General features: G+C 38.6%; 1 protein-coding gene across 2 annotated transcripts in view; it reads right to left on the bottom strand.

The window, feature by feature from the left end:
* COL21A1 (collagen type XXI alpha 1 chain) overlaps positions 1–26,487 on the bottom strand; it is a 231,591-nt gene that overhangs the window by 74,745 nt on the left and 130,359 nt on the right. For both annotated transcript variants that reach the window (XM_086370609.1, XM_086370608.1), the window contains 2 exons: positions 17,431–17,484; positions 17,286–17,339 (listed from right to left, as the gene is read on the bottom strand). In XM_086370609.1, coding sequence (XP_086226735.1) covers positions 17,286–17,339; positions 17,431–17,484 — 108 coding nt within the window. The remainder of the gene's footprint in view (positions 1–17,285; positions 17,340–17,430; positions 17,485–26,487) is intronic.

Below are 26,487 nucleotides of genomic sequence, written 5' to 3'. Positions count from 1 at the left end.
GACACGACTGAAGCGACTTAGCAGCATGAAGAGGGAAGGATCTATGTGATCTCCAGAAGAGGAGAGATGGAGAAAATCACAACAGTGTGATATTTGGTGGACATAATTTTAATACTTATTTCTGTGGGACTTAGTACTGCTGTCTTACCTTCAAAAATCTTAATTGTCAAGACAGAGTTTCAAGAGAAGCCCAATGGCTCACTCAGCAAGATTTAGGTTAATTCACATTTATTTAGGCAAGGAAGACACTGCATACAAAAAATTTATGATTTCCTTAGCTGTCTGGTAGAGAGAGAAGAAGATGTGACCAATTATCTGTGATAGATGTAACTCTTAAAAATTGCAATTTTAATGAAGGTTGTTTATTCACACGTTTTAAAGAGTTGACAGTTATTCAAGGCATAGAACCCTTGAAAGGCTACTCTTTCCACCCTAAATTCCAAGTCACCAAATCACATGGTTACCTTACTACCCCATTTTTCCGTTTCCAGCATAAAGGTGAGAGAACTACCTGTCTGAATTGAGACAAGAGTTGAAGGTCAGGTAGACAAGATACACTCTTGATAAGATGGAATTTAGCTGACTAATCAGTACTTAATAAAAGTACAAAAAGAAGGGTAAACTGAACTCCCTTTAAGGGTGAACCTAGTCCCACCTAAGAATTCCATTCTCTGACTACTTATAGAAGACACCATCTTCAAACTGGTGATATTTTCCTGGAGATAAGATAAACCGACCTAAGATGAAGTGAGAAGACCAGGAAAATTAACCCACACTGGAACCAAGAAAACATAAAATCTGGACAAAACTACCCTCAATGTGCATAAGCAAGATTTTTAAGTAAAATTAAAAGGCACAGCATCCATATTAATATCCAGCAATGAAGAGGGGAGGAGCAGAGAAACAGTAAAATGCTTGGAGATTACTAAGGCAATATCTACAAAATACAAAGCACAAGAAAGGGAAACTCAAACCCAATACACTCAGCCAAGTAGCGTCTAAGGTTTAAGAGTAATAGGTAGCAAAGAAGTTGTAAAAGTAAGCCCGTGTCTACCTACAATGGTTCTGTAATGTGAAAGACAAATGCTGCTATGTTTGCCATTAAGCAGTTGAGTCATCAGTTACTGCAGGAAAGGTTAGCCTACGTTGATTAATATAAAAATTTATCTACTAGCAAAAAGAGGCTGCCAAATAATAATATTAAAAAAAAATAAATATGGTGGTGGCTCTGAGGCTAGGTAGTGGCCACTGAAAAATTAATTTTGGAGGTTGGAAATACAGTGATTCGTGTAATGCAGTGAATATTTGGTGAAAACCTTGCTTGTAATTAACTGTAAAGGCAAAGAATGCATCCAATGAACTTAGCTAAAGAACTGAAAAAAAGAATGACAGTATCAGGAATCAGTTGGTATTGGCTACATTTGAAAAGGTAACTATAAAAGAGATCAGTTCAGAAAAGAATCAGCCAGTTTTCAAGTTGCAATTAAAAGAATAGACCAAGTCTAAAAATACTGGGATAGGGAGAATACACCTTTTAACCCCCATCTCTAATAGGCAAATTAAGAAATTGGAGAAGGCCTTTGAAAGAAGTTCAGTCAAAACACAGCCTCTGTAAAGGAACAACTCAAGTGTGTGCCCCTAAAAACCATTCTCAGTTCAGTCAGTTCAGTTCAGTTGAGTTGCTGAGTTGTGTCCGACTCTTTGCGACCCCATGGACTACAGTACACCAGGCCTCCTTGTCCATTGCCAACTCCTGGAGCTTTCTCAAACTCACGTTCATTGAGTCAGTGATGCCATCCAACCATATCATCCTCTTCTGTCCCCTTCTCCTCCTGCCTTCAATGTTTCCCAGCATCAGGGTTTTTCAAATGAGTCATTTCTTCGCATCAGGTGGCCAAAGTATTGGAGTTTCAGCTTCAGCATCAGTCCTTCCAATGAATATTGAGGACTGATTTCCTTTAGGATGGATTGCAGTCCCTTGCAGTCCAAGGGACTCTCAAGAGTCTTCTCCAACACCACAGTTCAAAAGCATCAATTCTTCAGTGCTCAACTTTCTTTATAGTCCAACTCACATCCATACATGACTATTGGAAAACCTATAGCTTTGACTAGATGGACCTTTGTCAGCAAAGTAATGTCTCTGCTTTTTAATACGCTGTCTACGTTGGTCGTAACTTTCCTTCCAAGAAGCAAGCATCTTTTAATTTCATGGCTGCAGTCACCATCTGCAGTGATTTTGGAGCTCAAAAAAACAAAGTCTGTCACTGTTTCCAATGTTTCCTATTATATTTGCCATGAAGTGATGGGACCAGATGCAATGAAATTAGTTTTCTGAATGTTGAGCTTTAAGCCAACTTTTTCACTCTCTTTAATTTTCATCAAGAGGCTCTTCAGTTCTTATTCACTTTCTGCCATAAGGGTGGTGTCATCTGCCTATCTGAGGTTATTGATATTCCTCACAGCAATCTTGACTCCAGCTTGTCCTTCATCCAGACCAGTGTTTCTCATGATGTACCCTGCATATAAGTTAAATAAGAGGGTGACAATATACAGCCTTGAAGTATTCCTTTCCCTATTTGGAACCAGTCTTGTTCCATGTCCAGTTCTAACTGTTACTTCTTGACTTGCATACAGATTTCTCAGGAGGCAGGTCAGGTGGTCTGGTATTCCCATCTCTTGAAGAATTTTCCACAGTTTGTTGTGGTCCACACAGTCAAAGGCTTTGGCATAGTCAATAAAGCAAAAGTAGATGTTTTTCTGGAACTCTCTTGCTTTTTCATTTGATCCAATGGATACCGGCAATTTGATATCTGGATCCTCTGCCTTTTCTAAAACCAGCTTAAACATCTGGAATTTTGCAGTTCACATACTGTTGAAACCTGACTTGGAGAATTTTGAGCATTACTTTGCTAGCATGTGAGATGAGTGCAATTGTGCAGTAGTTTGAGCATTCTTTGGCATTGCCTTTCTTTGGGATTGGAATGAACACTGACCTTTTCAAGTCCTGTGGCCACTGCTGAGTTTTCCAAATTTGCTGGCATATTGAGTGTAGCACTTTCACAGCATCATCTCTTAGGATTTGAAATAGCTCAACTGGAATTCCATCACCTCCTCTAGCTTTGTTCATAGTGATGCTTCTTAAGGCCCACTTGACTTCATACTCCAGGATGTCTGGCTCTAGGTGAGGGATCACACCGTTGTGGTTATCTATATCATGAAGATCTTTTTTGTACAGTTCTTCTGTGTATTTTTGCCACCTCTTCTTAATATCTTCTGCTTCTCTTAGATCCATAGCATTTCTGTCCTTTATTGAGCCCATCTTTGCATGAAATGTTCCCTTGGTATCTATCTCTAATTTTCCTGAAATGATCTCTAGTCTTTCCCATTCTATTGTTTTCCTCTATTTCTTTGCATTGAACACTGAGGAAGGCTTTCTTATCTCTTCTTGCTATTCTTTGGAACTCTTTATTCAAATGGGTATATCTTTCCTTTTCTCCTTTGTCTTTAGCTCTTCTATTCACAGCTATTTGTAAGGCCTCCTCAGACAGCCATTTTGCCTTTTTGCTTTTCTTTTTCTTGAGGATGGTCACAATCCCTGCCTCCTATACAATGTCACAAACCTGTCCACAGTTCTTCAGGCACTCTGTCAAATCTAATCCTTTGAATCTATTTCTTACTTCCACTGTATAATGGTAAGGGATTTGATTTACCTGAATGGTCTAGTGGTTTTCCCTACTTTCTTCAATTTAAGTCTGAATTTGGCAATAAGGAGTTCATGATCTGTGCCACAGTCAGCTCCCAGTCTTGTTTTTGCTGACTGTATAGAGCCTCTTCATTGTTAGCTGCAAAGAATATAATCAATCTGATTTTGGTATTGACCATCTGGTGATGTCCATATGTAGAGTCTTCTCTTTTGTTGTTGGAAGAGGGTGTTTGCTATGACCAGTGCGTTCTCTTGGCAAAACTCTATTAGCCTTTGCCCAGCTTTGTGCACACCAGGACCCAGGAGAAATGAGCAGTGACCCCTCTGGAGACTGACCCAGACTTGCCTGTGACTGTCCAGGAGTCTCTAGCAGAGGCGTGGGTCGGCACTGGCCTGCTGCAGGGCTGGGGGCACTGAGTGTAGCAGGGCATCATGCATGGGACTTTTTGAAGGAGGTCACCATTGTCACCATTATCTTCATTACCTCCACCAGAGTTTGGCCCATGTAAATTACAGGGAGGGAACACAGCTCCACCCATCAACAGAAAATTGGATTAAAGATTTACTGAACATGGCCTTACCCATCAGAACAAGACCCAATTTTCCCTTCAGTCTCTCTCCCATCAGGAAGCTTCCATAAGCCTCTTATCCTTTTCCATCAGAGGGCAGACAGTCTGAAAACCACAATCACAGGAAACTAACCAATCTGATCACATGGACCACAGCCTTGTCTAACTCAATGAAACTATGAACCATGCCGTGTAGGGCCACCCAAGACGGACGGGTCATGGTGGAGAGTTCTGATAAAATGTGGTCCACTGGAGAAGGGAATGCCAAACCAATTCAGTATTCTTGCCTTGAGAACCCCATGAACATGAAAAACTATTCTCAAATTCTCTAAATTACTAAAAGTTGCTTCAAAACATTCTCTCAAGCTGGACATGATGGTTTAATAAAAAGAAACTGCTACTTATTATTAACTAACCAGTGAATGCAGAAATGGCCATGACTAAAATAAAATTGTGGATGATGCTACAGGCCAGAATCACAAGTCAACAATACAAAATTACAAATAAATATTTGCTGTTGAGAGAATTATTCTACCAAAAGAACCACAAATCTGGACTAAAAGAGACTATGACTGTGCAAAACTTTTAAACAAAGTTGCCTTGTATCACCACTGCTTTTAATGTTTTTCTGCCAGTTTTTACTAGCCCATGAATTAAGACAAAATATAAAAATAAAAGAGGTAAAACCTGGAAAGAAGAGTACAAAATATATTTATTTATGATTATATCTCTATTTGCCAATATACCTATTACCTTGAAATAACTGATAAGAGAAATCAGTTAATTGCTGTTTTAAAAATTAACATACAAAACAGTTTTTATATGTATAAGCAATAACCAATATAAAAATATATTAAAGAAAATGTTCTACTTATAATAGGACCAAAAGAGACAAAAATTCCTACATATAAACTTAGGTAATGTTGAGAACCAATACAAAATAAATTATAATATTATTCCATTGAGTTTTAAGATTGAAATGAGAAGAAAGGTAAATCACAATCCTGAATAGGAAAACTCAATACTGAAGTGATGTTAGTGCCTCTAAAATTAATCCATAAATTCAAAGGAATCCTCATTAAAATAGAAATAGAAACCTCATTTAAAAATTGAAAAAAAAGATACAGGACTTTATGTGGAAAAATAAGCATGTAAGAATAGCCAGGAAAATTTTGATCATAAAGAGTAATGAAGAAGTACTAGGCCTGCCAATATTAAATCACATTATGAAGTGACAATAATTAAACAATTTGGCTGTGGAGAAGATGTAGACAGATAAGTGGAACAGAGTGGAAAGCCAAAAACACTGGACCCAAATGAAAATGGAAATTTAGAAATTGTGAATTGGTTTAGAAATGGTTTTTAAAATAAATGGAGAAAAAGTGAAATTTCATAAATACTGTTGCAGTAATTGGCTATTCTTTTAGAAAAAGAAAGGTAAAAATATGAATACTCATCTAACTTTACTCCAAATACCAAAAATTTTTAAGATTAAAATATAAAATAATAGAAATTTTAAAAATTAAATCATGCATAATTGTATTCAAAATGTTAGAATGCTGAATCTTTCTATACAGATACAAATATAGGAGAAAAGAAGTAAAACTTTATATATACGTACATATACATATATTATATATATACATATTTTAAATTTCTGTATGACTAAAATTCTAAAAAACAAATTAAAACACATAATATAATTCAGGAAAATTATTTTCACAGAATTTATGACATGCATATAAAAATCATTCTTAAAAAAGATGAACAGCCCAGAAGGAAAAAAATGCATATGAATAAAAATCAAATTGCAGAGAAGTAACATTATTTCCATGATTATACAGTGGAAGTGACAAATAGATTCAAGGGATTAGATCTGATAGAGTGCCTGAAGAACTATGGATGGAGGTTCGTGACATTGTACAGGAGGCAGGGATTAAGATCATCCCCAAGAAAAAAATTCAAAAAAGCAAAATGGTTGTCTGAGGAGGCCTTACAAATAGCTGAGAAAAGAAAAGAAGAAAAAGACAAAGGAGAAAAGGAAAGATAAACCCATTTGAATGCAGAGTTCCAAAAAATAGCAAGGAGAGATAAGAAAGCCTTCCTCAGTGATCAATGCAAAGAAATAGAGGAAAACAACAGAATGGGAAAGACTAGAGATCTCGTTAAGAAAATTAGAGATACCAAGGGAACATTTCATGCAAAGATGGGCTCAATAAAGGACAGAAATGGTATGGGCCTAACAGAAGCAGGAAATATTAAGAAGAGGTGGCAAAAATACACAGAAGAACTGTACAAAAAAGATCTTCATGATCCAGATAACCACAGTGGTGTGATCCCTCACCTAGAGCCAGACATCCTGGAGTGTGAAGTCAAGTGGGCCTTAGGAAGCATCAGTACAAACAAAGCTAGTGGAGGTGATGGAATTCCATTGAGCTATTTCAAATCTTAAAAGATGATGCTGTGTAAGTGCTACACTCAATATGCCAGCAAAATTGAAAAACTCAGCAGTGGCCACAGGACTGGAAAAGGTCAGTTTTCATTCCAATCCCAAAGAAAGGAAATGCCAAAGAATGCTCAAACTACCGCACAATTGCACTCATCTCACACGCTAGCAAAGTAATGCTCAAAATTTTCCAAGACAGGCTTCAACAGTACATGAACCATGAACTTCCAGATGTTCAAGCTGGATTTAGAAAAGGTAGAGGAACCAGAGATCAAATTGCCAACATCCATTGCAAGAGAGTTCCAGAAAAACATCTACTTTTGCTTTATTGACTATGCCAAAGCCTTTGACTGTGTGGACCACAATAAACTGTGGAAAAGTCTTCAAGGATGGGAATACCAGACCACCTGACCTGCCTCCTGAGAAATCTGTATGCAGGTCAAGAAGCAACAGTTAGAACTGGACATGGAACAACAACAAATAGGGAAAGGAGTACGTCAAGGCTGTATATTGTCACCCTGCTTATTTAGTTCATATGTAGAGTACATCATGCAAAATGCTGGACTGGATAAAGCACAAACTGGAATCAAGATTTCTGGGAGAAATATCAATAACCTAAGGTAGGCAGATGACACCACCCTTATGGCAGAAAGCGAAGAAGAACTAAAGAGCCTCTTGATGAAAATGAAAGAGGAGAGTGAAAAAGTTGGCTTAAAACTCAACATTCATAAAAGTAAGTTCATAGCATCCTGTCCCATCTCCTGGCAAATAGATGGGGAAACAATGGAAACAGTGACAGACTTCTTTTTGGGGATCTCCAAAATCACTGCAGATGGTGACTGCAGCCATGGAATTAAAAGACACTTGCTCCTTGGAAGAAAAGTATGACTAACCTAGATACCATATTAAAAAGCAGAGACATTACTTTGCTGACAAAGGTCTATCCAGTTAAAGCTATGGTTTTTCCAGTAGTCATGCATTGATGTGAGAGTTGGACTGTAAAGAAAGCTGAGTGCCGAAGAATCGATGCTTTTGAACTGTGGTGTTGGAAAAGACTCTTGAGAGTTCCTTGAACTGCAAGGAGATCCAACCAGTCCATCTTAAAGGAAATCACTCCTGAATATTCACTGAAAGGACTGATGCTGAAACTCCAATACTTTGGCTACCTGATGCAAAGAACTGACTCATTTGAAAAGACCCTGATGCTGGGAAATATTGAAAACAGGAGGAGAAGGGGACAACAGAGGATGAGATGGTTGGATAGCGTCACTGACTTAATGGACATGAGTTTGAGTAAGCTCTGGGAGTTGGTGGTGGACAGGGAGGCCTGGCGTGCTGCAGTCTGTGGGCTCTCAAGGAGTCAGAAATGACTGAGTGGCTGAACTGTACTAAACTGGATACTGTTTCCAAAATCACATGACAGGGTACTTTACCTTACTCACTAAAAAAGAATTATAAATCAAACCAGTATCATTTTGAACTTATAGTAATTAAAATCAGAAATTTTAATGAGTATCAATGCTGAAAAATGTGTGGGAAAAGATATTTTCCACATACTTGTTGATGGAGTACACACTTTCTTGAAGGTAAACAATTTGCATTAAAATTTAGTTATGAAATTAACCCTTTGATTCTCTAATCAATTCCACCTCTGAGAACTTTTCCTATGGATATACTCAGAAAAATTTACTGAGAAATACATACAAAGATGTTCATTACAGTCTTGTTGATAATATACCCACACTAAGGAACCACAGCACCCCTAAGTTAGAGGTTCCTTAAGTTGGAAAAAAAACAGCTCCTATAAGTCTATAGCTGTGATTAAGCTTCTGTTTACAGTTTCGCTCACAAAGCCTTTTTGAATTTTCAACTTTCCACTAAACTGCTTGAGTTTTTTTCAACTCTCATCTTTGGCACATAATGCCAATAATCTCTCTTCAAATAGTTCTTTGTATGGGTCATGTGATTTATTAGACCCCAATCTCCTTGAGAAAAACATCCATTCTCCATGCACTCCTATTTTGTCTTAGTAGATGTGATCATTATTTATCAATATTTATATTCTTACTTCTAAGCTTATGGGGGAATCACACTTGTCTGACACCTGAAGTTGGTGTGGTTTACAAAATTTGCTCTGGCTAAATAATGATGAATGGAAGTGGTTTAAGAACAGCTGTTTGATTCTCCAAGGACCTGGTAGCATAATTAGTTATAATCTAGAGAGTGAAACTTCTGCACGCCTGAGTCTGCTAAGAACTTAGTTTAATTTAATGAGCAATAAATCTTTTGTTTTAAGGCATCAGCATTTGGGATTTGTCTGTCATTGCAGCATAACCTACTCTGTCCTAGCTGATGACTTAATGATGATTCATGATAATTTACTGAATAAATAAAATACTTCCATTTTTTAAAATACAGTAAATACTCGAGTCCTCCAAGAAAATTCCATTAAAATAATTATTTTCAGGAGTCACACTCTTGGTTTCCACTTAGTTTACAAGAGATTAGAATCAAAGAGAATCCAACATTTGCAGTAAAGTAGTTCCATTTTCTCCAGGTTGCCTCCAACCCTTTTATGACTGATGAACATGCCTTTGATGAGACTGTCAATCTGATAGGTTGATTAAGAGTCACAGTCTCCAAAGTTAGGCTGAGATTACTTCTTTGAGTAGCAAGAAAATATGAAAACTAATATTTTAAAACTCTCATTCTTTTAAAATTAACATGTGTCTGTGTTTTTAATGTATATAATCCTTTGTTCAGTAGCACAGTGTATAATTCATACATGGGACTACATGCCCAAATGAGTTGACTCATTGGAAAAGACTCTGATGCTGGGAGGGATTGGGGGAAGGAGGAGAAGGGGACAAAAGAGGATAAGATGGCTGGATGGCATCACTGACTCGATGGATGTGAGTCTGGGTGAACTCCAGGAGTTGGTGATGGACAGGAAGGCCTGGCGTGCTGCGATTCATGGGGTCGCAAAGAGTCGGACACGACTGAGCGACTGAACTGAACTGAACATGCCCAAAAGTTTTTCACTGCAAAGATTTTGCAGTTTAAAAATTTTGATGAACCAAGATCTAAAGTGAACAACCCCTTCCTTCTCAAAAGTGATTTTTTTTTTTTCTTTCTTAAAGCCTTTATTTCTGAGATATGGCAGAAACATCTTACAGGTACACATGGAAAAGTAAGATTATGAATCCACTCGCATGGCACAATCAGTGCAAACCATCACTCATCCCTCCAGCCTCCTCCTCCCTCCCCTTTTCCCCCTCCTCCCCTGCCCTTCCTCATCCCTTTCCCCCTTTCCCCTCCCCTTCTCCTCAGCTGCTCACAGGCCTTTCCATACTGCAGCTAATAGAGCAAAAAAGGAATAATCACACTGTTAAAAAAGATTCTGGTGAAAGCAAAAAAAAAATAGGGTGAAAAGAAAGCCACACTGAGATGAAGACATTTTGTTTCAACCCCTAATTCTTGAGTAAATTCAGGCAGATGACAAGTTTCTCATTTCTCAGTTTCAAACTTGTAAAAAAGGGATTATCTAGCTCAGAATTACTGTAAAATGGGCAAGGCATGATTTATGCTACTAACCTTATAGGACTTTTTGTGAAGAGGCATGCGATAGAGAATGCATGTGGATAACATACACGCAAGTATATCTAAAAATAAAACAGAAAAACTAGACCCAACAGTAACACCTTCAGGCATCCAAGATAGTACACGTCTTCTACCTCTTCTTTGTTTCTTATCCTCTTAGATAAAAGCAGACACTAAGTGTCACGTGGGCTCAGGCCAGATTTACTGGTAGCTGTTTAAATCTACTAGTACATTCCCTCTCTAACAGGGGCATTCCCTTGGGCTTGGGAGTCACCATTGGACTACGCCTTCCGGAGCATCCCTGCCACAGTTAATCAGTGAGCACAACACAGGGCACACTCAAGTGAAGACAAGAGATGAGAGTCTGAAATCAAGAAAAGACGAAACATTCTGTAAAAACTCAACAAAAGTTTTAAGCTTCCCAATGACGGCAGTAGAGAAAAAGGAAACAGGACAAGAAGTGGCAGAGCAGCTAAGAAATGAGGCAGGACGTAGAATGAACGGTTATTCATCATGAACTGAGAGGCTGAATCCAGTATAGTGCCCTACAAGGAAAGAGGGTGAAGGATCGGGAAACAGTCGAGAGTCTGCAAAAGCATCTGCAGACGTAGGGAAAGACAAAACACACAGGTCAGCATCACATGGACAGATGGGAGGGAAGCTCAGCCAAGCCTGACTCCAGAGAAGATTTCTGGAGGGTCCTGCTGCCTTGGAGGAAAAGCTTCTAAGGAAAGGAGGTAGGAGAGAAGGAAACCGTGGTGCCACTTCTTCTCTACAAAGGAGAGAAAGTTTTTCTAAAAGAGCCTTGCTTATAACAACTTCAGGATTTCTCCAGATTCAGATGAAACAAAACATTTCATTAAGAAAAAAGTGTGTGTGGATATTTATTTAATAATACTTTATTATTTATTCTACGATTTATAACATATACTTATGTATGCATACATGCATGAGTCATGTCTGACTCTTTGCAACCCTATGGACTGTAGCCCACCAGGTTCCATCTGTCCAAGGGATTCTCCAGGCAAGAATGCTGGAATGGGTTGCCATGCCCTCCTCCAAGGGATCTTCCTGACCCAGGATCAAACCCACATCTCTTACATCTACCTGTATTGGCAAGGGGGTTCTTTATGACTAGCGCCACCTAGGAAGCCCCAACATACACTGATACCAATATATGCTTATCACTGATGTGGATATATATTTGACACGTAAATTGATATTCATATTCATTTATATTTAATAATAATAGAATAATAAACTATCATTGGAGGAGAGGAAGGGCATGGGGTTGAAACTGGGACTCCCCAATATCTAGAGAACAGAGAGAGAAGACAACAATTAAATCATGAAAAGGGAACCAGTGAAAGCAAGAGAAAACCTAGGAACATGTGGTCCCAGAAGCCAGGAGAAGAATAGTTCCAAAAAGAAGGCAATAGATAGTTGTGTCAAATGCTGCTGAGACACAGATAAAGAGAGATACCTGAAAACAACAACTCCTGGCTTTCAAAGAGAGGGGAAACTGATGATCTAATCATGCAACATAAGGTTGGGATGGGCAACCTCCTGGAGGGGGTTCAAGAGAGTTTCTGAGTATTTACATTGTGATGGGAAACAGAAAAATAGGGGCTAGCTGAAGGAAGCTTTGTAGTGGGTTTACCTTGGTACGTTTCTGATGGGTCATGCCTTGGGTGACCGGGAAAATTTAATGAAGAAAGATCAAAGTAGCCATATGGTCCAGCAACCCTGCCCCTGGGCATGTAACCTAACAAAACTATAATTTGAATAAGTATCTGCATGCCTGTGTTCACAGCAGTGCCATGTACAATAACCAAGACATAAAAACAGCCTAAGCATCCATCAATAGATGGGTGGATAAAGAAGACATGGGGTCTATCTGTCTGCCTATCCATCTACAGTAGAATATTACTCAGCAAAAAAAGAATGAAATAATGCCATTTGCAACAACATGGATGAACTTAGAGATTATCACACTAAGTGAAGTAAGCCAGAAAGAGAAAGACGTATACTTATGTGTGGAATATAAATATAATATTATATATATATAAAATACAGCTTATATGTGGAATCCAAAATGTGACACAAGTGAACTTATCCATGAAATAGAAACAAACTCACAGACACAGAGAACAGACTGGGGGTGCCGAGGGGGAGGGCCTGGGGGAGCCATAGAGCGGGAGTCTGGGATTAGCAGATGCAACCTGTTATTTACAGCATGCATAAACAAGGCCCTACTGTATGGCACAGACAACTGTACTGAATATCCTGCGGATAAACCACAATGGACAGGAATATGAAAAAGAATGCTTACATACATCACATCATGTGAAACGTATGTGTGCATGCCAGGTTGCTTGAGTCATGCCTGACTCTTTGTGACCCTATGAATTATAGACCACCAGGCTCCTCTGTCCATGGGGATTCTCCAGGCAAGAATACTGGAATGGGTTGCTCTGCGCTCCTCCAGGGGATCTTCTAGACCCAGGGATGGAACCCACTTCTCGTATGTCTCCTGTATTGGCAGGCTGGTTCTTTACCACTAGCGCCACCTGGGAAGCCCATAGAACATATATGTATACACACACACACACACACACACACACAACTGAGTCATTCTGCTCACTCTGAGTCATTCTGTTGTACAGAAGAAATCAGCACAACATTGTAAATCAACTTTATTTCAATCAATTTTTTTTTTTTTTAAAGAAAAAGCTTGAGACACAGAAGAGCAGGACTAATGAATAACACAGTAATGGAGAAGGATGAGACCTAGAGCACATAGGAGGGCTGGGCATTACACAAGGACAGTTCACCATGGCAACAGAAGAGAGGGCAGAATAGAGCTACACACACATCAACGAGGGTAAAGGGAGCAAAACAAGGTTTACGGCACTCCTGAAGGTGCAATCCAACACTAAGAGAAACAATAATGGATAAACTACAATTTTTTTTTTTTTTGGCAGTTTACAAATCACCATGATGATCATGGTCATCATCCCTAATTTACAGTGTTTAATTCTGGTCAAACATATGCATGGCCTTTGTTAGTCTGCACAACAAGGCTATGAAGAAATACTTGTAGCCCAACCTTCTAGATTTGGGAAAACAGATTTAAAGACATTAAGAAGCATGACTAGGAAGGTGAAGCAGTCTAAATTCAGGGTACAGCCTGAAACTTGTCACTGCATTAAGCCTTCCCCCACCTTGCAACACACAGGGGCACACACCCACGTTTGGGCCACGGGGCTATCAGAAATCTACATGGGCAGACTACTCTCCCTAGTTAAGAAAGAAGGAAAAAGAAGAATAAAGAAGTAAAAAGTGGCCCCTTCCTAAGCCAATTCTATTTCTCCCTCCTATGTCATTACTGGCTTTGTTTAAATTTTATTAAAAAAAAAAATCTATCTACAGGATAGAGGTGAGAGGTAAAGCCACTGGAATGCTGAATTTTAAAATATTATTCCCTAATAACCCTTTCAGCTGGGTCCTTTATTACTATTCTCAACATATATATATTGGAATTCCTTGATTGTGTAATAGATGTCACTGTAACATCACTTCAGCTTTTGCCTTTCAAAGCCCAGATAATGAGGCTTATTCATCTAAGAAAGGCTCGCTCATCACATGATGCCCTAATATGATGCTGAGAGCAAGTGGACAAAGAGATCCTGAAAAGACAATTCAAGTGTTTGATGCTCTGATGAAGATACTAAACAAAATGTATATAACTGGTACCATAAAGATAACCTTAGTTAGAATTAAGATATATTTTTTCTTAAACCCTGAAAAACCAAATGATGAATTTGAACAAAGTCTGGATAGTTTAAAAAAATTATTAATGCTTCCTGTGTCTCTAAAATTGCATTTGCCATGCCAAGTTCATAGTCAATTAGAAAACCCATAAATATACATCAGTTAATCAACCCAGCTTAATGTTTTTTAACAAAATATATTTCTCCACATGATTTAAATTTATTAGGCTTACTTAAGGTTGGGGAAGTGCTTTGAAGTAGTTAAAGTATTTCTTAGAGTCCAAAGAATAGCTTTGGACTGAAAGTCATCAACTGAAGACCATTTGGTGGATAAGATGTCCTCTTAATTTTGTAAATTCAGGGAAAAAGAAACCATACAAAATCTATATACATTCTCTTCCCTCATATGTGAGGAACAAATGTTACAGTCAGCAAGAAAGTGCATATAATTTTAATTATCTTAAGTGGAAACTCCCATGGGAGTTTTCAGTGGAAATCCACAAAATGGAAATTATTCTGGGAAAATATCCCAACAGAGAACAGTACATGTGGAACAATCCCCTGAAGGCCATGGGTGATGCCTGGAAAAAATGCCCTGATTGACCACAAGTCAAGGCCATCCCCAGGGTATGTTTTCAACCTTCCCTTTGCTGAACATTCTGGAGAAAGAACCAAGGAAAAGCCTTTAACTCACTAAACTATTGTAGCTCTCCAGTAAAGAAATTCTCAGAGCCACAGGAGATGTCAAGAGGGAAGTTAGGGGCAACACATTGGGATTTTAGGCCCATAGTCACATCCACCAGAGTTGACGCCCAAACAATGAACTTCAGAAAACAACACTGAACAAAATCACTGCTAGGCTGAAAACAGAGAAATTTATATCAACATACATCTTATTCATTTTGTCTTCTTCATTAGAATATACGGCTTTCTGAGAGTCACTTGCTTCTATTTTAAAGATAATACAATGACTCAAAATGATAGAGCAGGTAGCTTAAGAGGCAACTAATAGAATTATTGTTCTTTTTTTGCCTAAATTTTATTTTATTAGAGTATAGTTGGTTTATAATGTTGTGTTAGTTTCTGGTGTACAGCAAACTGATGCTGCTATACATATATACATATATGTATGTGTGTGTGTGTATATTTTTTTTTCATATTTTTCCATTATGGTTTATCAGCGGATATTAACTATAGCTCCCTGTGCTGTACCATAGGACCTTGTATTTATTCCTCTTTTTATAAGCGCTTGCCTTTGCTAACCCCAGCCTCCCACTCTCTCCTTCCCCCATCCGTCCTCCCCCTTGACAACCACAAGTCTGTTCCCTGTGTCTGTGAGTCTGTCTTTTATAGATTGCTGTTCTTTACTTTTAAATAAGGTGTTTTACTCCAATTCTTTTATGGTGAATGAATAAAAATCCACCATTTAAACCCAAGTCAACACAAAAATATTTAAACAAATATATTCATTTATCCATTCCTAAATACATTTATTCATGCATGCATACTTTTATATATGCACCCCATGCCTGAATCAGGCTACTTGTGAACACATTAAAGAAACAGCAATGATCCTGTACACTAGAATAGAATGAGGTGCCCGGCATGTGGTCTCAGAACAAATATCTGCAGCTTCCCAATGGGATCCCTCATTCTCATTCTCATAGAGGAGTTGGGGGTCTCTCATGATAGCCCAGAGCATTCAAATATAAAACATCTCCATACCTGTGGGCCTGGCCTGCTCTCCATCACTTCCTAAGAAGCACCTTCATCATTTAAAATAGGCAGAGATTGCCAGCGGCTAAAAACATTCACAGAGGCCCAGGTCCCTTGAGAGGCAGGAAGATTTTGCACCATTTCTTCGAGAATTCCATCAACTGCTGTTGTTGCTCTGTCTTCCCCGGCTCTGCCCAGCATTACAGAGCTGCCCTGACAGATTCCACCTTCTCTGTATCTTTTCCAGTCACTGACTGTCCTGTTTGCCCTAACATTTCCTGCCCAGGACACATGCCAGCCACCCCCATGCAACAACCCAACCACAACCTCATTCCTTGATAAACCGACCAGAACAATAAAACAACAAACATTTATTTAAGGAAAATCCTGTACCAGGAACCACACTAAGTATTTTTCATATGTTACCACACTTATTTTGTGATATAAACCTATAAAGAAATCCCCATTGATTCAACAGACAAAATAAGATTCAAAGACATCAAATCACACGCCAAGATCAAACAGCTTGAAAGCAGCACCCCCATCATGAGATCTGCCAGGGGGTCCATCCAGAGATAGTACTTGAGCAGCTACAATTCCCTATAACCAGTATGAACAATCACAAAAATATAAAATGGATGGAGTCCAGATCAGTGTTTCTCAGGTGTGAATACCATGCACCCTGTTTTTAAAAGGCAATCATTTTGCAAGGCTTGTAGCTAGAAAATTAAGCACAAGTTTTCATCAGGTGCAAACAGCAGAAGAGCCTGCAACGAATGCAGAAATAAGATTGTGCTTTAGGAATTAAGCCAACAAATCATCTTGGCGATCTAAGCAAATCCAAATGGCCTTCTTGGATATGGGCCAGCTTCCTGGATCCAGGATTGGATCCTTGGGGAGGTACTAAAATATTGAACAAATTTAAAGAACATGGTTCTTCCAATTTAAACAAAGAATGCATTAATAAATTAAATACCCCCAAGCACCTAAAATTAAAAAAACAAAAAATAAATAAATGAACATGGCAAATCTCAGAGCTATAGAAAAGGAAAGTCAGACAAATGTCTGCACCCACAGAATCCCTACAGGAGAAAGAAGTCCATCCAGTTAGACTAAAATGGGTTTCTATTGTGGAGATTGATAAATGGCTATAGGTGACTAACTTGGGAACATACTCCACTCATATAATTCTCTTCTAAGAAGGCAGCTCCCTATAGAGCTTAGCCACAGACAGAGAACACGGCACCAGGGCAATGCAAATACTGGTGCCATTTGCCAGTGGTCATTTCGGACAACCACTCTGTTCTGGTGATAAAAGCCTCCTGTGTGCTTGATCAGCCAACGGTCCCTGACGTTTCTGAGCCAAAATCTTGGACTTCACCAAGATGAACGCCATTGAATGGGGGTCATCACAGGTAACAGCCTTTGTCTTTGAGTGACTGAAACAACCAGCTACACCTTTGTTTGTGTGTATTTACCTTTTCTCCATCTCTCCCAGGTTCTCCTTTGTAACCTGGCAGTCCTTGTGCTCCCTAAATTAACCACAAAATAAAAATCTGTTAGTTATGTTCTTTGGTTCACTAGAAACAGTACCTCTAAAATAAGAAGACACAAACCACGTACTTGTATTCCCGGGGATCCTGGAACACCTGGTGATCCTGCTATTCCCTGATATCCCTGAAGAGAAGGAAACAAGAAATAATTATTTCATCATATTCACAAAGGGCAGCCCTCCATTTCAATTTTCTTTTTGGTTTCGCCACACAGCATGCGAAATCTTAGTTCCTCGACCAGGGATCAAACCCATGTTCCTTACAGTAGAAGCACAGAGTCTTAACCACTGGACTGCCAGGGAATTCCCAGCCTTCCATTTCAGAATTCACTCTTCCTCACAGTTCTCACACCTACGACTTCACTTAATGACTGTTTAAGAAGTTTAAGAAACCACAACTACAAAAAAAAAGAAAAGAAACCACAACTACAAAGGGGCAAATGCTTAATAAGGAATGCACATCGTCCAGTCTTTAGGAAAACAGTATTAAATATCTCCAGCTCAATAAAATCATCGAGAAATGCTTCACTGCAAAAGAAGGCTTTGAGCAGCAAATACAGAGTCAATGTTCAGAGTTCCCGGAGAAATGTTCTGCACATTAGAAACACATTCAATGTATTCGAAAGAAAAGCATCTAGGATTGGAGGATTAAACAAATGTGACACATTTTAAAACTACCTGATTATCAGTTCAGTTCAGTCGCTCAGTCGTGTCCGACTCTTTGCGACCCCATGAACCACAGCATGCCAGGCCTCCCTGCCCATCACCAATTCCCAGAGTTTACCCAAACTCATGTCCATGAGTCAGTGATGCCATCCAACCATCTCATCCTCTGTCATCCCCTTCTCCTCCTGCCCTCAATCTTTCCCAGCATCAGGGTCTTTTCCAATGAGTCAACTCTTGGCATCAGGTGGCCAAAGTATTGGAGTTTCAGCTTCAACATCCATCCTACCAATGAACACCTAGGCCCAATCTCCTTTAGTATGGACTGGTTAGATCTCCTTGCACTCCAAGGGACTCTCAAGAGTCTTCTCCAATACCACAGTTCAAAAACATCAATTCTTCAGTGCTCAGCTTTCTTTATAGTCCAACTCTCACATCCATTACATGACCACTGGAAAAACCAGATTATGGTCATCTGCAATAAATTATGAATGCTATTCTTCAGGATCAGTCTATAACAGACTTCGGGTTGCCTATTTAGAAAGCTCACCCCACAAACACGGCTATGATGTGTCCCTCTACCTCCCAAGGCTGAGCTGTCTGTTAAGGTCACTTTCAAATCCATTGCGTCCTACACATCCTTCCAGAATTTGGAAACTTGGTAAAACACAACTTTTTCAGACAGACACAGACTATTCAGTCTTCACTCCCTGCATGGCCACTAAACTCCAAAACAAACTTCAGACCCTCAACACTTGCCCAAGTTTCCCTGGATCAGTGTCAGGTTGACTTGGACCACCTGGCACCTGCAAACATTTCCCTCTCTTATTCACATCCCATCTTTCTTAGATCTTACTGTTCAGGTACAGTTTTCTATTGTCAATGATTATTAACACAGATTTCATTAATGTCTCCAATAACATCCTAATTCTTAAACCCAAAAGCTTCATTCCCATGTGGCTATTCATGAGTGTCTGCATGGATCTTTGTATCCACCAAGTTACATGTCAGTACATTTTCAGCTGCAATTTTAGAGACACCAGAAGTCCCTGCTTTCCCATTCCAATTTTCAAATATTCCTTTTACTACCCTTTGCTAACTCTGATAACAATAATAGCAACAATAATGGTGCCTTCAAAAGATCAGTCTTAGATTATTGTTTTTCTCTTTTTATATACTTTCTCATTTTGTAAAGTGCTCTCAGCTACTCCCAGAATGGGGGTGACTATGATTTCTATCACCAACCATCAGTCTTCCCCCATTTGCTTGTTCACAGAATGTATCATCATGTTTTCTCCAGTATTCCTTAAACTCACATATTTATCTTGAGTCCACTGGCCCCACGCTTAAACATTTTACTCCGCCCCATGAACAAGTCTCAAAACGAACCTCTTCAAACTCCATACAAAGCAATCTGCAATTTCTAAACCCACCATCCGCTCTTTAGGATGGCACTGTCTCTGTGTCACTGGATTTTGCCCCCTTGAGATGAAAGACGAAGAATCATTTATTTCTATATATCATTGAACAGAGCATCTGCTGCATATTTTGTCAGCCAAACGTTGGAAAAATTCACCTCCAAGTCATCCACACAGAATGCAAGTGTAAAAACTCTCTTTCCCCAAGGAACCACGTTTGCTTGTGTGGCTTCTGGAGTTGAAACTGCAGTAATACCACGTGGTTCATGCTCTCAAGATCAGGGAGGAGAAAGAAAAGCCATGGACACAGCTTGTTCAGCCTGAAATCTCTGCCCCTCTTGTCATCACTGAATTTCCTTCTCTCTACCTTTGGAATCAGATGGGCCTGGAATTGCTTTTCAGCTGCCACTGCTAGCATGCACCTACACAGAACCAGGTCCATTAAAAATGCCACCACTCAGGGTGCTCCTTACATCCTTCAAAACCCTGTGTGCACCATCTGGAGAGAGTGACGTGACTTACAACATGCTGCTATTATTGGGAAAAAAATAATAGTACCAATGATTTATACACTACTAATCATGTTCTAGACTATATACTTCATATATGTTAATCCACTTAATCCTCACAGCCACTTTTAAAGTCGGTTGTACATTATCCCCATTTGCAAATGAGGAAACTGAGAAATTGCCAAAAGTTACATAGCTAGGAACTAACTAGACCAAGCAGGTATAAATGTACCTCTCATCAGAAAATGCTTTGTGGCACATCCAGTCCTAGGACTCTAGAACAATTAATCAGATTCAAGAACTCCATGTGCCAGACTAATTTGATCATATTTTTATTGCTTTATTTTTAATAGCTAACATTTATTGCATGCCTAGTATGTGCTGGTATTATTATTATTATAATCATTGGCTGCACAGTATGAGGGATCCTAGTTCCTGATCCAGGGACTGAGCACATGTGCCCTGCAGGAGAAGCACAGAGTCTTAACCACTGGATCATCAGGGAAGTCCCCAGATTTGTTTTAAATTCCTTAGAATTCTGAGGACCCAGAGGAAAGAAATGTTAATAAAATTCCTCAAAAGAAAGTCACCATGGAAATTGACTACGTATCAAAATGATTGGTCATCAGCAATGGTTCTCATTTAATGAATTTTTGCTTTCACATTTTTTTTTCAAAAGTCAAGCCAAATGTCATATGTGCTTTATTACTTTTTTCAGAAAGTTAATCGTTAGTAGATCAAAAGCTGCCATGGCATCTCTCCCCTCTGAGGAAGGAGTAAGTGAATGTGTTACATTTTAATGGATTAAGGCACTGTAGAGATACCCCAGACAGTGTTCCCAGCTCACCTCTGACTCATAATGTGACCTCAGGCACACTCATCACATCCCCAAGTCCTGGGAGGCAACACAGTGAAGTGGAAGGACAATGAATTTTAAAACTGGAAAAGACCTGGGACTCAATTTTTGCTCCTCCCTTGACTTTCTGCTAAGCCATTTTACAGAGCTAAGCCTCAGCTTCTGACCATAAACCAGAATAATAATAAATCAACAGAGGACTCACAGGTGAAAATGTCTGGCAGTTGTTAGAATCTCAGCAAAGGTAAGCTTCTTTCTTTTCTTCAGGCTCAGTGACTGTGTACAAACCATAGATCGCTCCTGCAGAACCTTATTCTTTAGCCTTAATGGCCACCGTCAGAGCCTGGGGCACCAGGTCATGCCTCAAGCTCTCCTCAGCACATGTACAGATCCAATGCTCAACATGTAACCAAGTCCTGTGTTTCCAGGGGCCTGTTTGCTTTGTCTTTAGAAAAACAGCAGCACAGGAATAATCAATGCTTCCCACTATATAAGAACCAGCTTACTGCTGTTTTCTTAACATACAAGATGCATTCTTGAAAACTTAATTGTATCAAGAAGCTCAAGGATTAGTTTAGAGCTAGAGGAAACATGATTAGCAACAAAATAAAGAAAAACCAAAACCACATCCGACCTGGGGGATCCCAAGGCAAATCACCAGGAGAAGTTGGATAAAATTCAGTAAAACAAATTTTGGACTAAAAATCAGGAAAATAAAGGTTAACAGGGAGGAATATTACAACATAGAACACTTTCCAAGAGGAGCAAGAAATAAAACACTGCCTGACTCATAGCAGGGTACATTTAAACCAAAAAAAAAAAAAGCCCTGAAACAGGACAAATGATAAGCTTTTCATATAGGTTACTGAGTTTTTCTTTCTATGAATATAGGTGTTTCTGTGTTTTCTTGTAGAACTGCAACTTTCACATTATCATCGACCAATTAATACTACTTAACATTAAATTTGCCCTTTTGCAATTTTAGCAGGTCCAAATACCCACCCTTCCCCCAACTGCAAGATTTCTGAGAGTATGAAAGTCTTTTCCACGTTCACACAAAGTCTCTTTGTAAATGAGTCATTTTTTAGGAAAAAATATTCTTGCTGCCAAATTTCAGGGTTGAAGAATAGAGAACCAATTTACTTTCTTCCATGATTCAGAGTTCTGATGCTCCAGGAAAGATGTATAGCTTTGAAAAGGAAATTAAGAAAATAAAATCATTGTGCAAGAGTCACAATTTCTTTTGAGCCTAGTTCTAATCATAGCATAAAATATTCTGCCAATCTAAATGTATAATTTTGTTTCAGTAATGAAGATAGTCATTGGTTTCTTTTAAATACTCTAAACTTAAAAATGAGAATGAAATCTAGAGAAATCTCTTTGGATGTTACTTCCATTTTTAAATGTAAAAAAGAATGTGATTTAAAATTTACACTATTACGTAACTTTCTTCCGTGTTTCCCAAATTTCCAATAGAGTCTCTTAGATACCCAGCCAGGGTAACTAGGCAACCAAAATCAAGTATATACTTTTAATGTGTGCTGTGGATTCTTCTGGGCGACTCAATTCTACACACAACTAAATTTTCTACATAGCTACATTCTAACAATATTCATAAAATTGTCTTTCCAGGTATATCTATTATAGAAATTAATTTGTCACTAAAGCCAAGGAGTTCATAGGCTTTAACTGATTGCTAAAATGACTTGATAAATAAATCACATGAATATCTATAAAATTACACACACACTGAGCTCTAAGAAAGAACCATGATGCTATGGGGGCTGAAGGGTAGGCAGTCCACGGAAGCTTCCCGAAGAGATAGGCTCAAAGGAACAGTCAAGGAAGCACAGTGCATCAGAAGGAGCCCTTCAGCCTGCCCTGCAGTGGACAGGATGAGCCGCATCCATGAGAAGAAAGAAAAGAGATCACAAAGAAGCAGGCTCTGAAACAGGACCGGCATGGGCTGACGGAAGCCAAGTGCACAGCATTGAGGGTCTTCGATCCCTATCCAAGCCACTCAGCCAGGGGGGTCACACAATCAGACTGGAGCTCTGCAAAGCTTACTTGGAGGACAGATGAGAGGGGGCAGGAAATGCATGAAGTGGAAGCTTCCTGCAGGGGACAGGATGAGAGGTAGAACCTGAACCTACTCAGGGGTGTTTAGTCTAACCTGAAGGTGGGGAACAGGGGGTGAGGGGGTTGGAATTTATGGAATGAAGCCTAGGTTTCTGGCTCGTGCAGAGAGATGGCTGATCCTGCCATTGACTGATGGCCTCTGGGGGAAATACAGTTTAATTGGTGATCAACTATTAAGTAGCACAAACATTAGAAAAATATTTTTATGGACTAAAAGACAAGTAAATTGAATGACAGTCACAGGAAGAAAGCCTAGAGCTTGAAAAGGTTATTTCATTTATGAAGACTTGTTTTTTTATAATCCACCTACTTCCAGAGGTATTTTTAGTAGGTTGGTGGCTAACATTGAAGGGCATAGAATCAATGGAACTATTTAATACAGGGCAGAAAGGGAGAAATGATTGAACAGAGGCAAGAGAGAAGAGTTTAGAGGAATGGAAACCTAGAATCATGATTAGAGTGGTGATTAGACAGGTGTATACATTTGTCAAGACTTGAAATGAGTGTATTTGTATTTTATTGTAAATAATCTATATCTCTATAAAATTGACTTATAAAGAAAAGAAGTTATATACTTTTGAGGAATAAAAAACAGAATTTCTAATTCAAATGAAAGCAAGTTACATTTACTATACAGATCTTCTTTGACTTATAATGGGATTATGTCCAGAAAAAACCATCTTAAATTGAAAATACCATAAACTGAAAATGCACTGAATACACCTAACCTACTCAACATCATGGGTAGCCTGGAAGACTTAACCATGCTCAAAAGACTTCTATTAGCCTACAGTTGGGCAAAACCATTGTACTGCATCTCACAGTCTAGGAAAAGATCAAAATTCAAAGTATAATTTCTATTGAATGCATAGTACTTTTGTACCTACTTTTGCATAGCACTTTCAACTTTTTAAAAAGTTGAAAAATCATTAAAACATCTAAAGGTGGGGAGTGGGCAGCAACATCTGCAAGTGAAACTTAATCTAAATCTAGTTCTCCCTGCCTCAGATAAAGGAATGAATGATAATCATAAAACAACACCATCCACTTTCCCATTATAATTCGCCTTGAGCTAACCACTGCCTTCCTTTGACAAATAATCTCTGCAGATACAGCTCTGTTCTGTTCTCAGATTCACAGATTCAATTAAACTTAGTTACGTAAATTACTTTATTCCCTGAATGAGGTTACACTTAAAGTTATACTAAGCTTATTTCGAAAGGAGAATGCACAACTTTTAAAGGTAACTGGTACCATTTTAGTAACTGTTATAATCTCAAAGTAACTATTATAATCTCTATAAGTTATGCTTTATGACCAATAGTTCCTCACTCCATTTCTTGCTCTGCTGCTAACTTTTTTTCATAGTACTTCCCACCATATAATATTGCTTACTTTTTATTATTTCATAACTGTGAATTTATTATCTGTCTCTCCCCACCGGTATGTGAGGTCCAAAACAGCAGGGTATTTTTTCTGTTTTGTTCATTGCTATATTCCCTTACCCTGGAACACTCAATGAAATACCTAGTATGTGAGTGGAAGAATGAAAAAACAAATAAACAAACAAACATATAAACATTGTGTCCAACTAGTCACCACTACCTAGGGCTCTAAAAATAATAGTGGAAACAGCTCTGATTATAATCAGACAGATTATAATCAGACAGCTCTGATTATAATCAGACATTATAATCAGACAGATTATAATTAGAAGAAGATACAACACAGGCATGAATTGGCCTTTAAAATCACAAGTGCTAAAAACAAACCAATACAATATTGTAAAGTAGTTAGCCTCTAATTAAAATAAATAAATTTAAATTTAAAAAAAATCACAAGTGCTCGGTGTCATCAATTCCTTAATTTAATTAAATATACAAATAGCTTTCACATCTATAACGATTATACACAATTATTATTATTGTACACACTACCTATAATATATAAAATATATTGTAATCTACTTAAGAGATGCATGAGATAAACATGGAAAGATTCATATGTGAGATTTACATAAGGGGTGTATTGAAAAAAAAAAATGACGTAGCTAATCCACTAAGCATTGTCTAGGAAAGCTTTATAGAAGAGGTGAGTTTTATGTACCATTTTATTAGAAAAAGGAAGTAAACTGCCCAGGCGCTGGATACTTCATTTGAGGCAAACGGTCCATATTTGAGCTTATCAGTGAGACTCCTGAGGATGCGTGTGTGTGCGTGTGTTTAGTGGTAGCGGAAGACAGTGCGACCATGAGCATGCTTGGCGGGGAACACAGACTGAGGGGAAGGGAGAGCTCAGGTAGAAACTGTTCCGTCTAGAACGTCCCCAACACTTCATAACAAGTCCACCTCCTGTCATTCTCTTTCCCAAACTACATCACAGCCATTCCTTTGACTTGTACACTAACATCTCCCATTTTCCAGACCCCCCCATCTCCACAGCACCCAGCCTCCAGGTCCTCACAGCTCTTAAATGACTGAGTACACAATTGGTACCATATTCAGTTCAGAGTCTGAAAAGAAAAAAGCATAAAAAGCTTGCCTCCTGGGTCCTATTACTAATTATCCCCCCAGCCCCTGCCAAGCTTACTCCGCAAGCCTAGTGTTCCTATTTATTTTATTTTTTATTTCCTAGTGTTCCTTTCCTCCTATTCTCTACCACCACTCTGGAGGATTGTGGAAATGAGAAGAGCGTCCTCGCTGGGATTACACCTCAGTAATCCCAGTGAGGATTACTCAGTAACCTCCTTGCCCCTCCCAAGGTTGTCTTCTGAGTTGACTCACTTCTGAGCAAATTCCAGTTCCTCCAAACCTCTAACCAAATCCAGCACTCCAAAAACAGGACTGCAGTCTTTCTTAATATTCACATCATATATTACCAACAATGCCAAAAGTCACATTAGCCTTCTAAGTCACACATTACATATGTTAATTCCTCTTTTGACAAGGTTAAATTTAAATGCCATGTCCCAGACAAATATTCTGTTTGAATTTCAGTCTGTTACAATAGCCATCCTCCAAATTCGCCAAAGCTATTTGGATCTTCATGTCAATCCAAAGGCCAAAATAAATTGCCAAAATGAAATCAAGAATCAAAAATTCTTGAAAATCATATTAAGTCAGTGAACATAGAGTATCAAATGCTAAAAAATAAAATAAAATAAAACCCTGGAAGAAACAGCAAAATACTTAATAGTGGGGAAATTTTACTCCTCTTTTGTAAACCAGATAAAGAGAACTATTGACAACATCTATAGCAAATAATTCATTATCTTAATGTACAAGAATTGCATTAATTGCAATCCAAAATACAAGAAAGGACAGTTCATAAAAAGAGAACTCCCTCTGAATGCCAGACTTTTATGTTCAATCATCCACTTACCATTTCTGCTTGAACATCTAACGTAAACATCTGATCTATCCAAAAGCAAAGTCCCGACTCCCCTTCCCCAGTCTTCTCTGCCCCATCCTTCTACATCTCACTAGATTCACCCTTGACTACTCTTTCGCAAACTCATGTCTGATGCATCAGTAAATCCCGGGG

The sequence above is a fragment of the Bos grunniens genome, chromosome 23 (genome assembly GCF_055505025.1).
Source record: "Bos grunniens cultivar Pamir isolate PY7600 chromosome 23, Bosgru_T2T1.0, whole genome shotgun sequence".
Taxonomy (NCBI): Eukaryota; Metazoa; Chordata; class Mammalia; order Artiodactyla; family Bovidae; genus Bos; species Bos grunniens.
The sequence above is the reverse complement of the archived record's forward strand: the minus strand, read 5'-3'. Positions and strand labels throughout refer to the sequence as shown.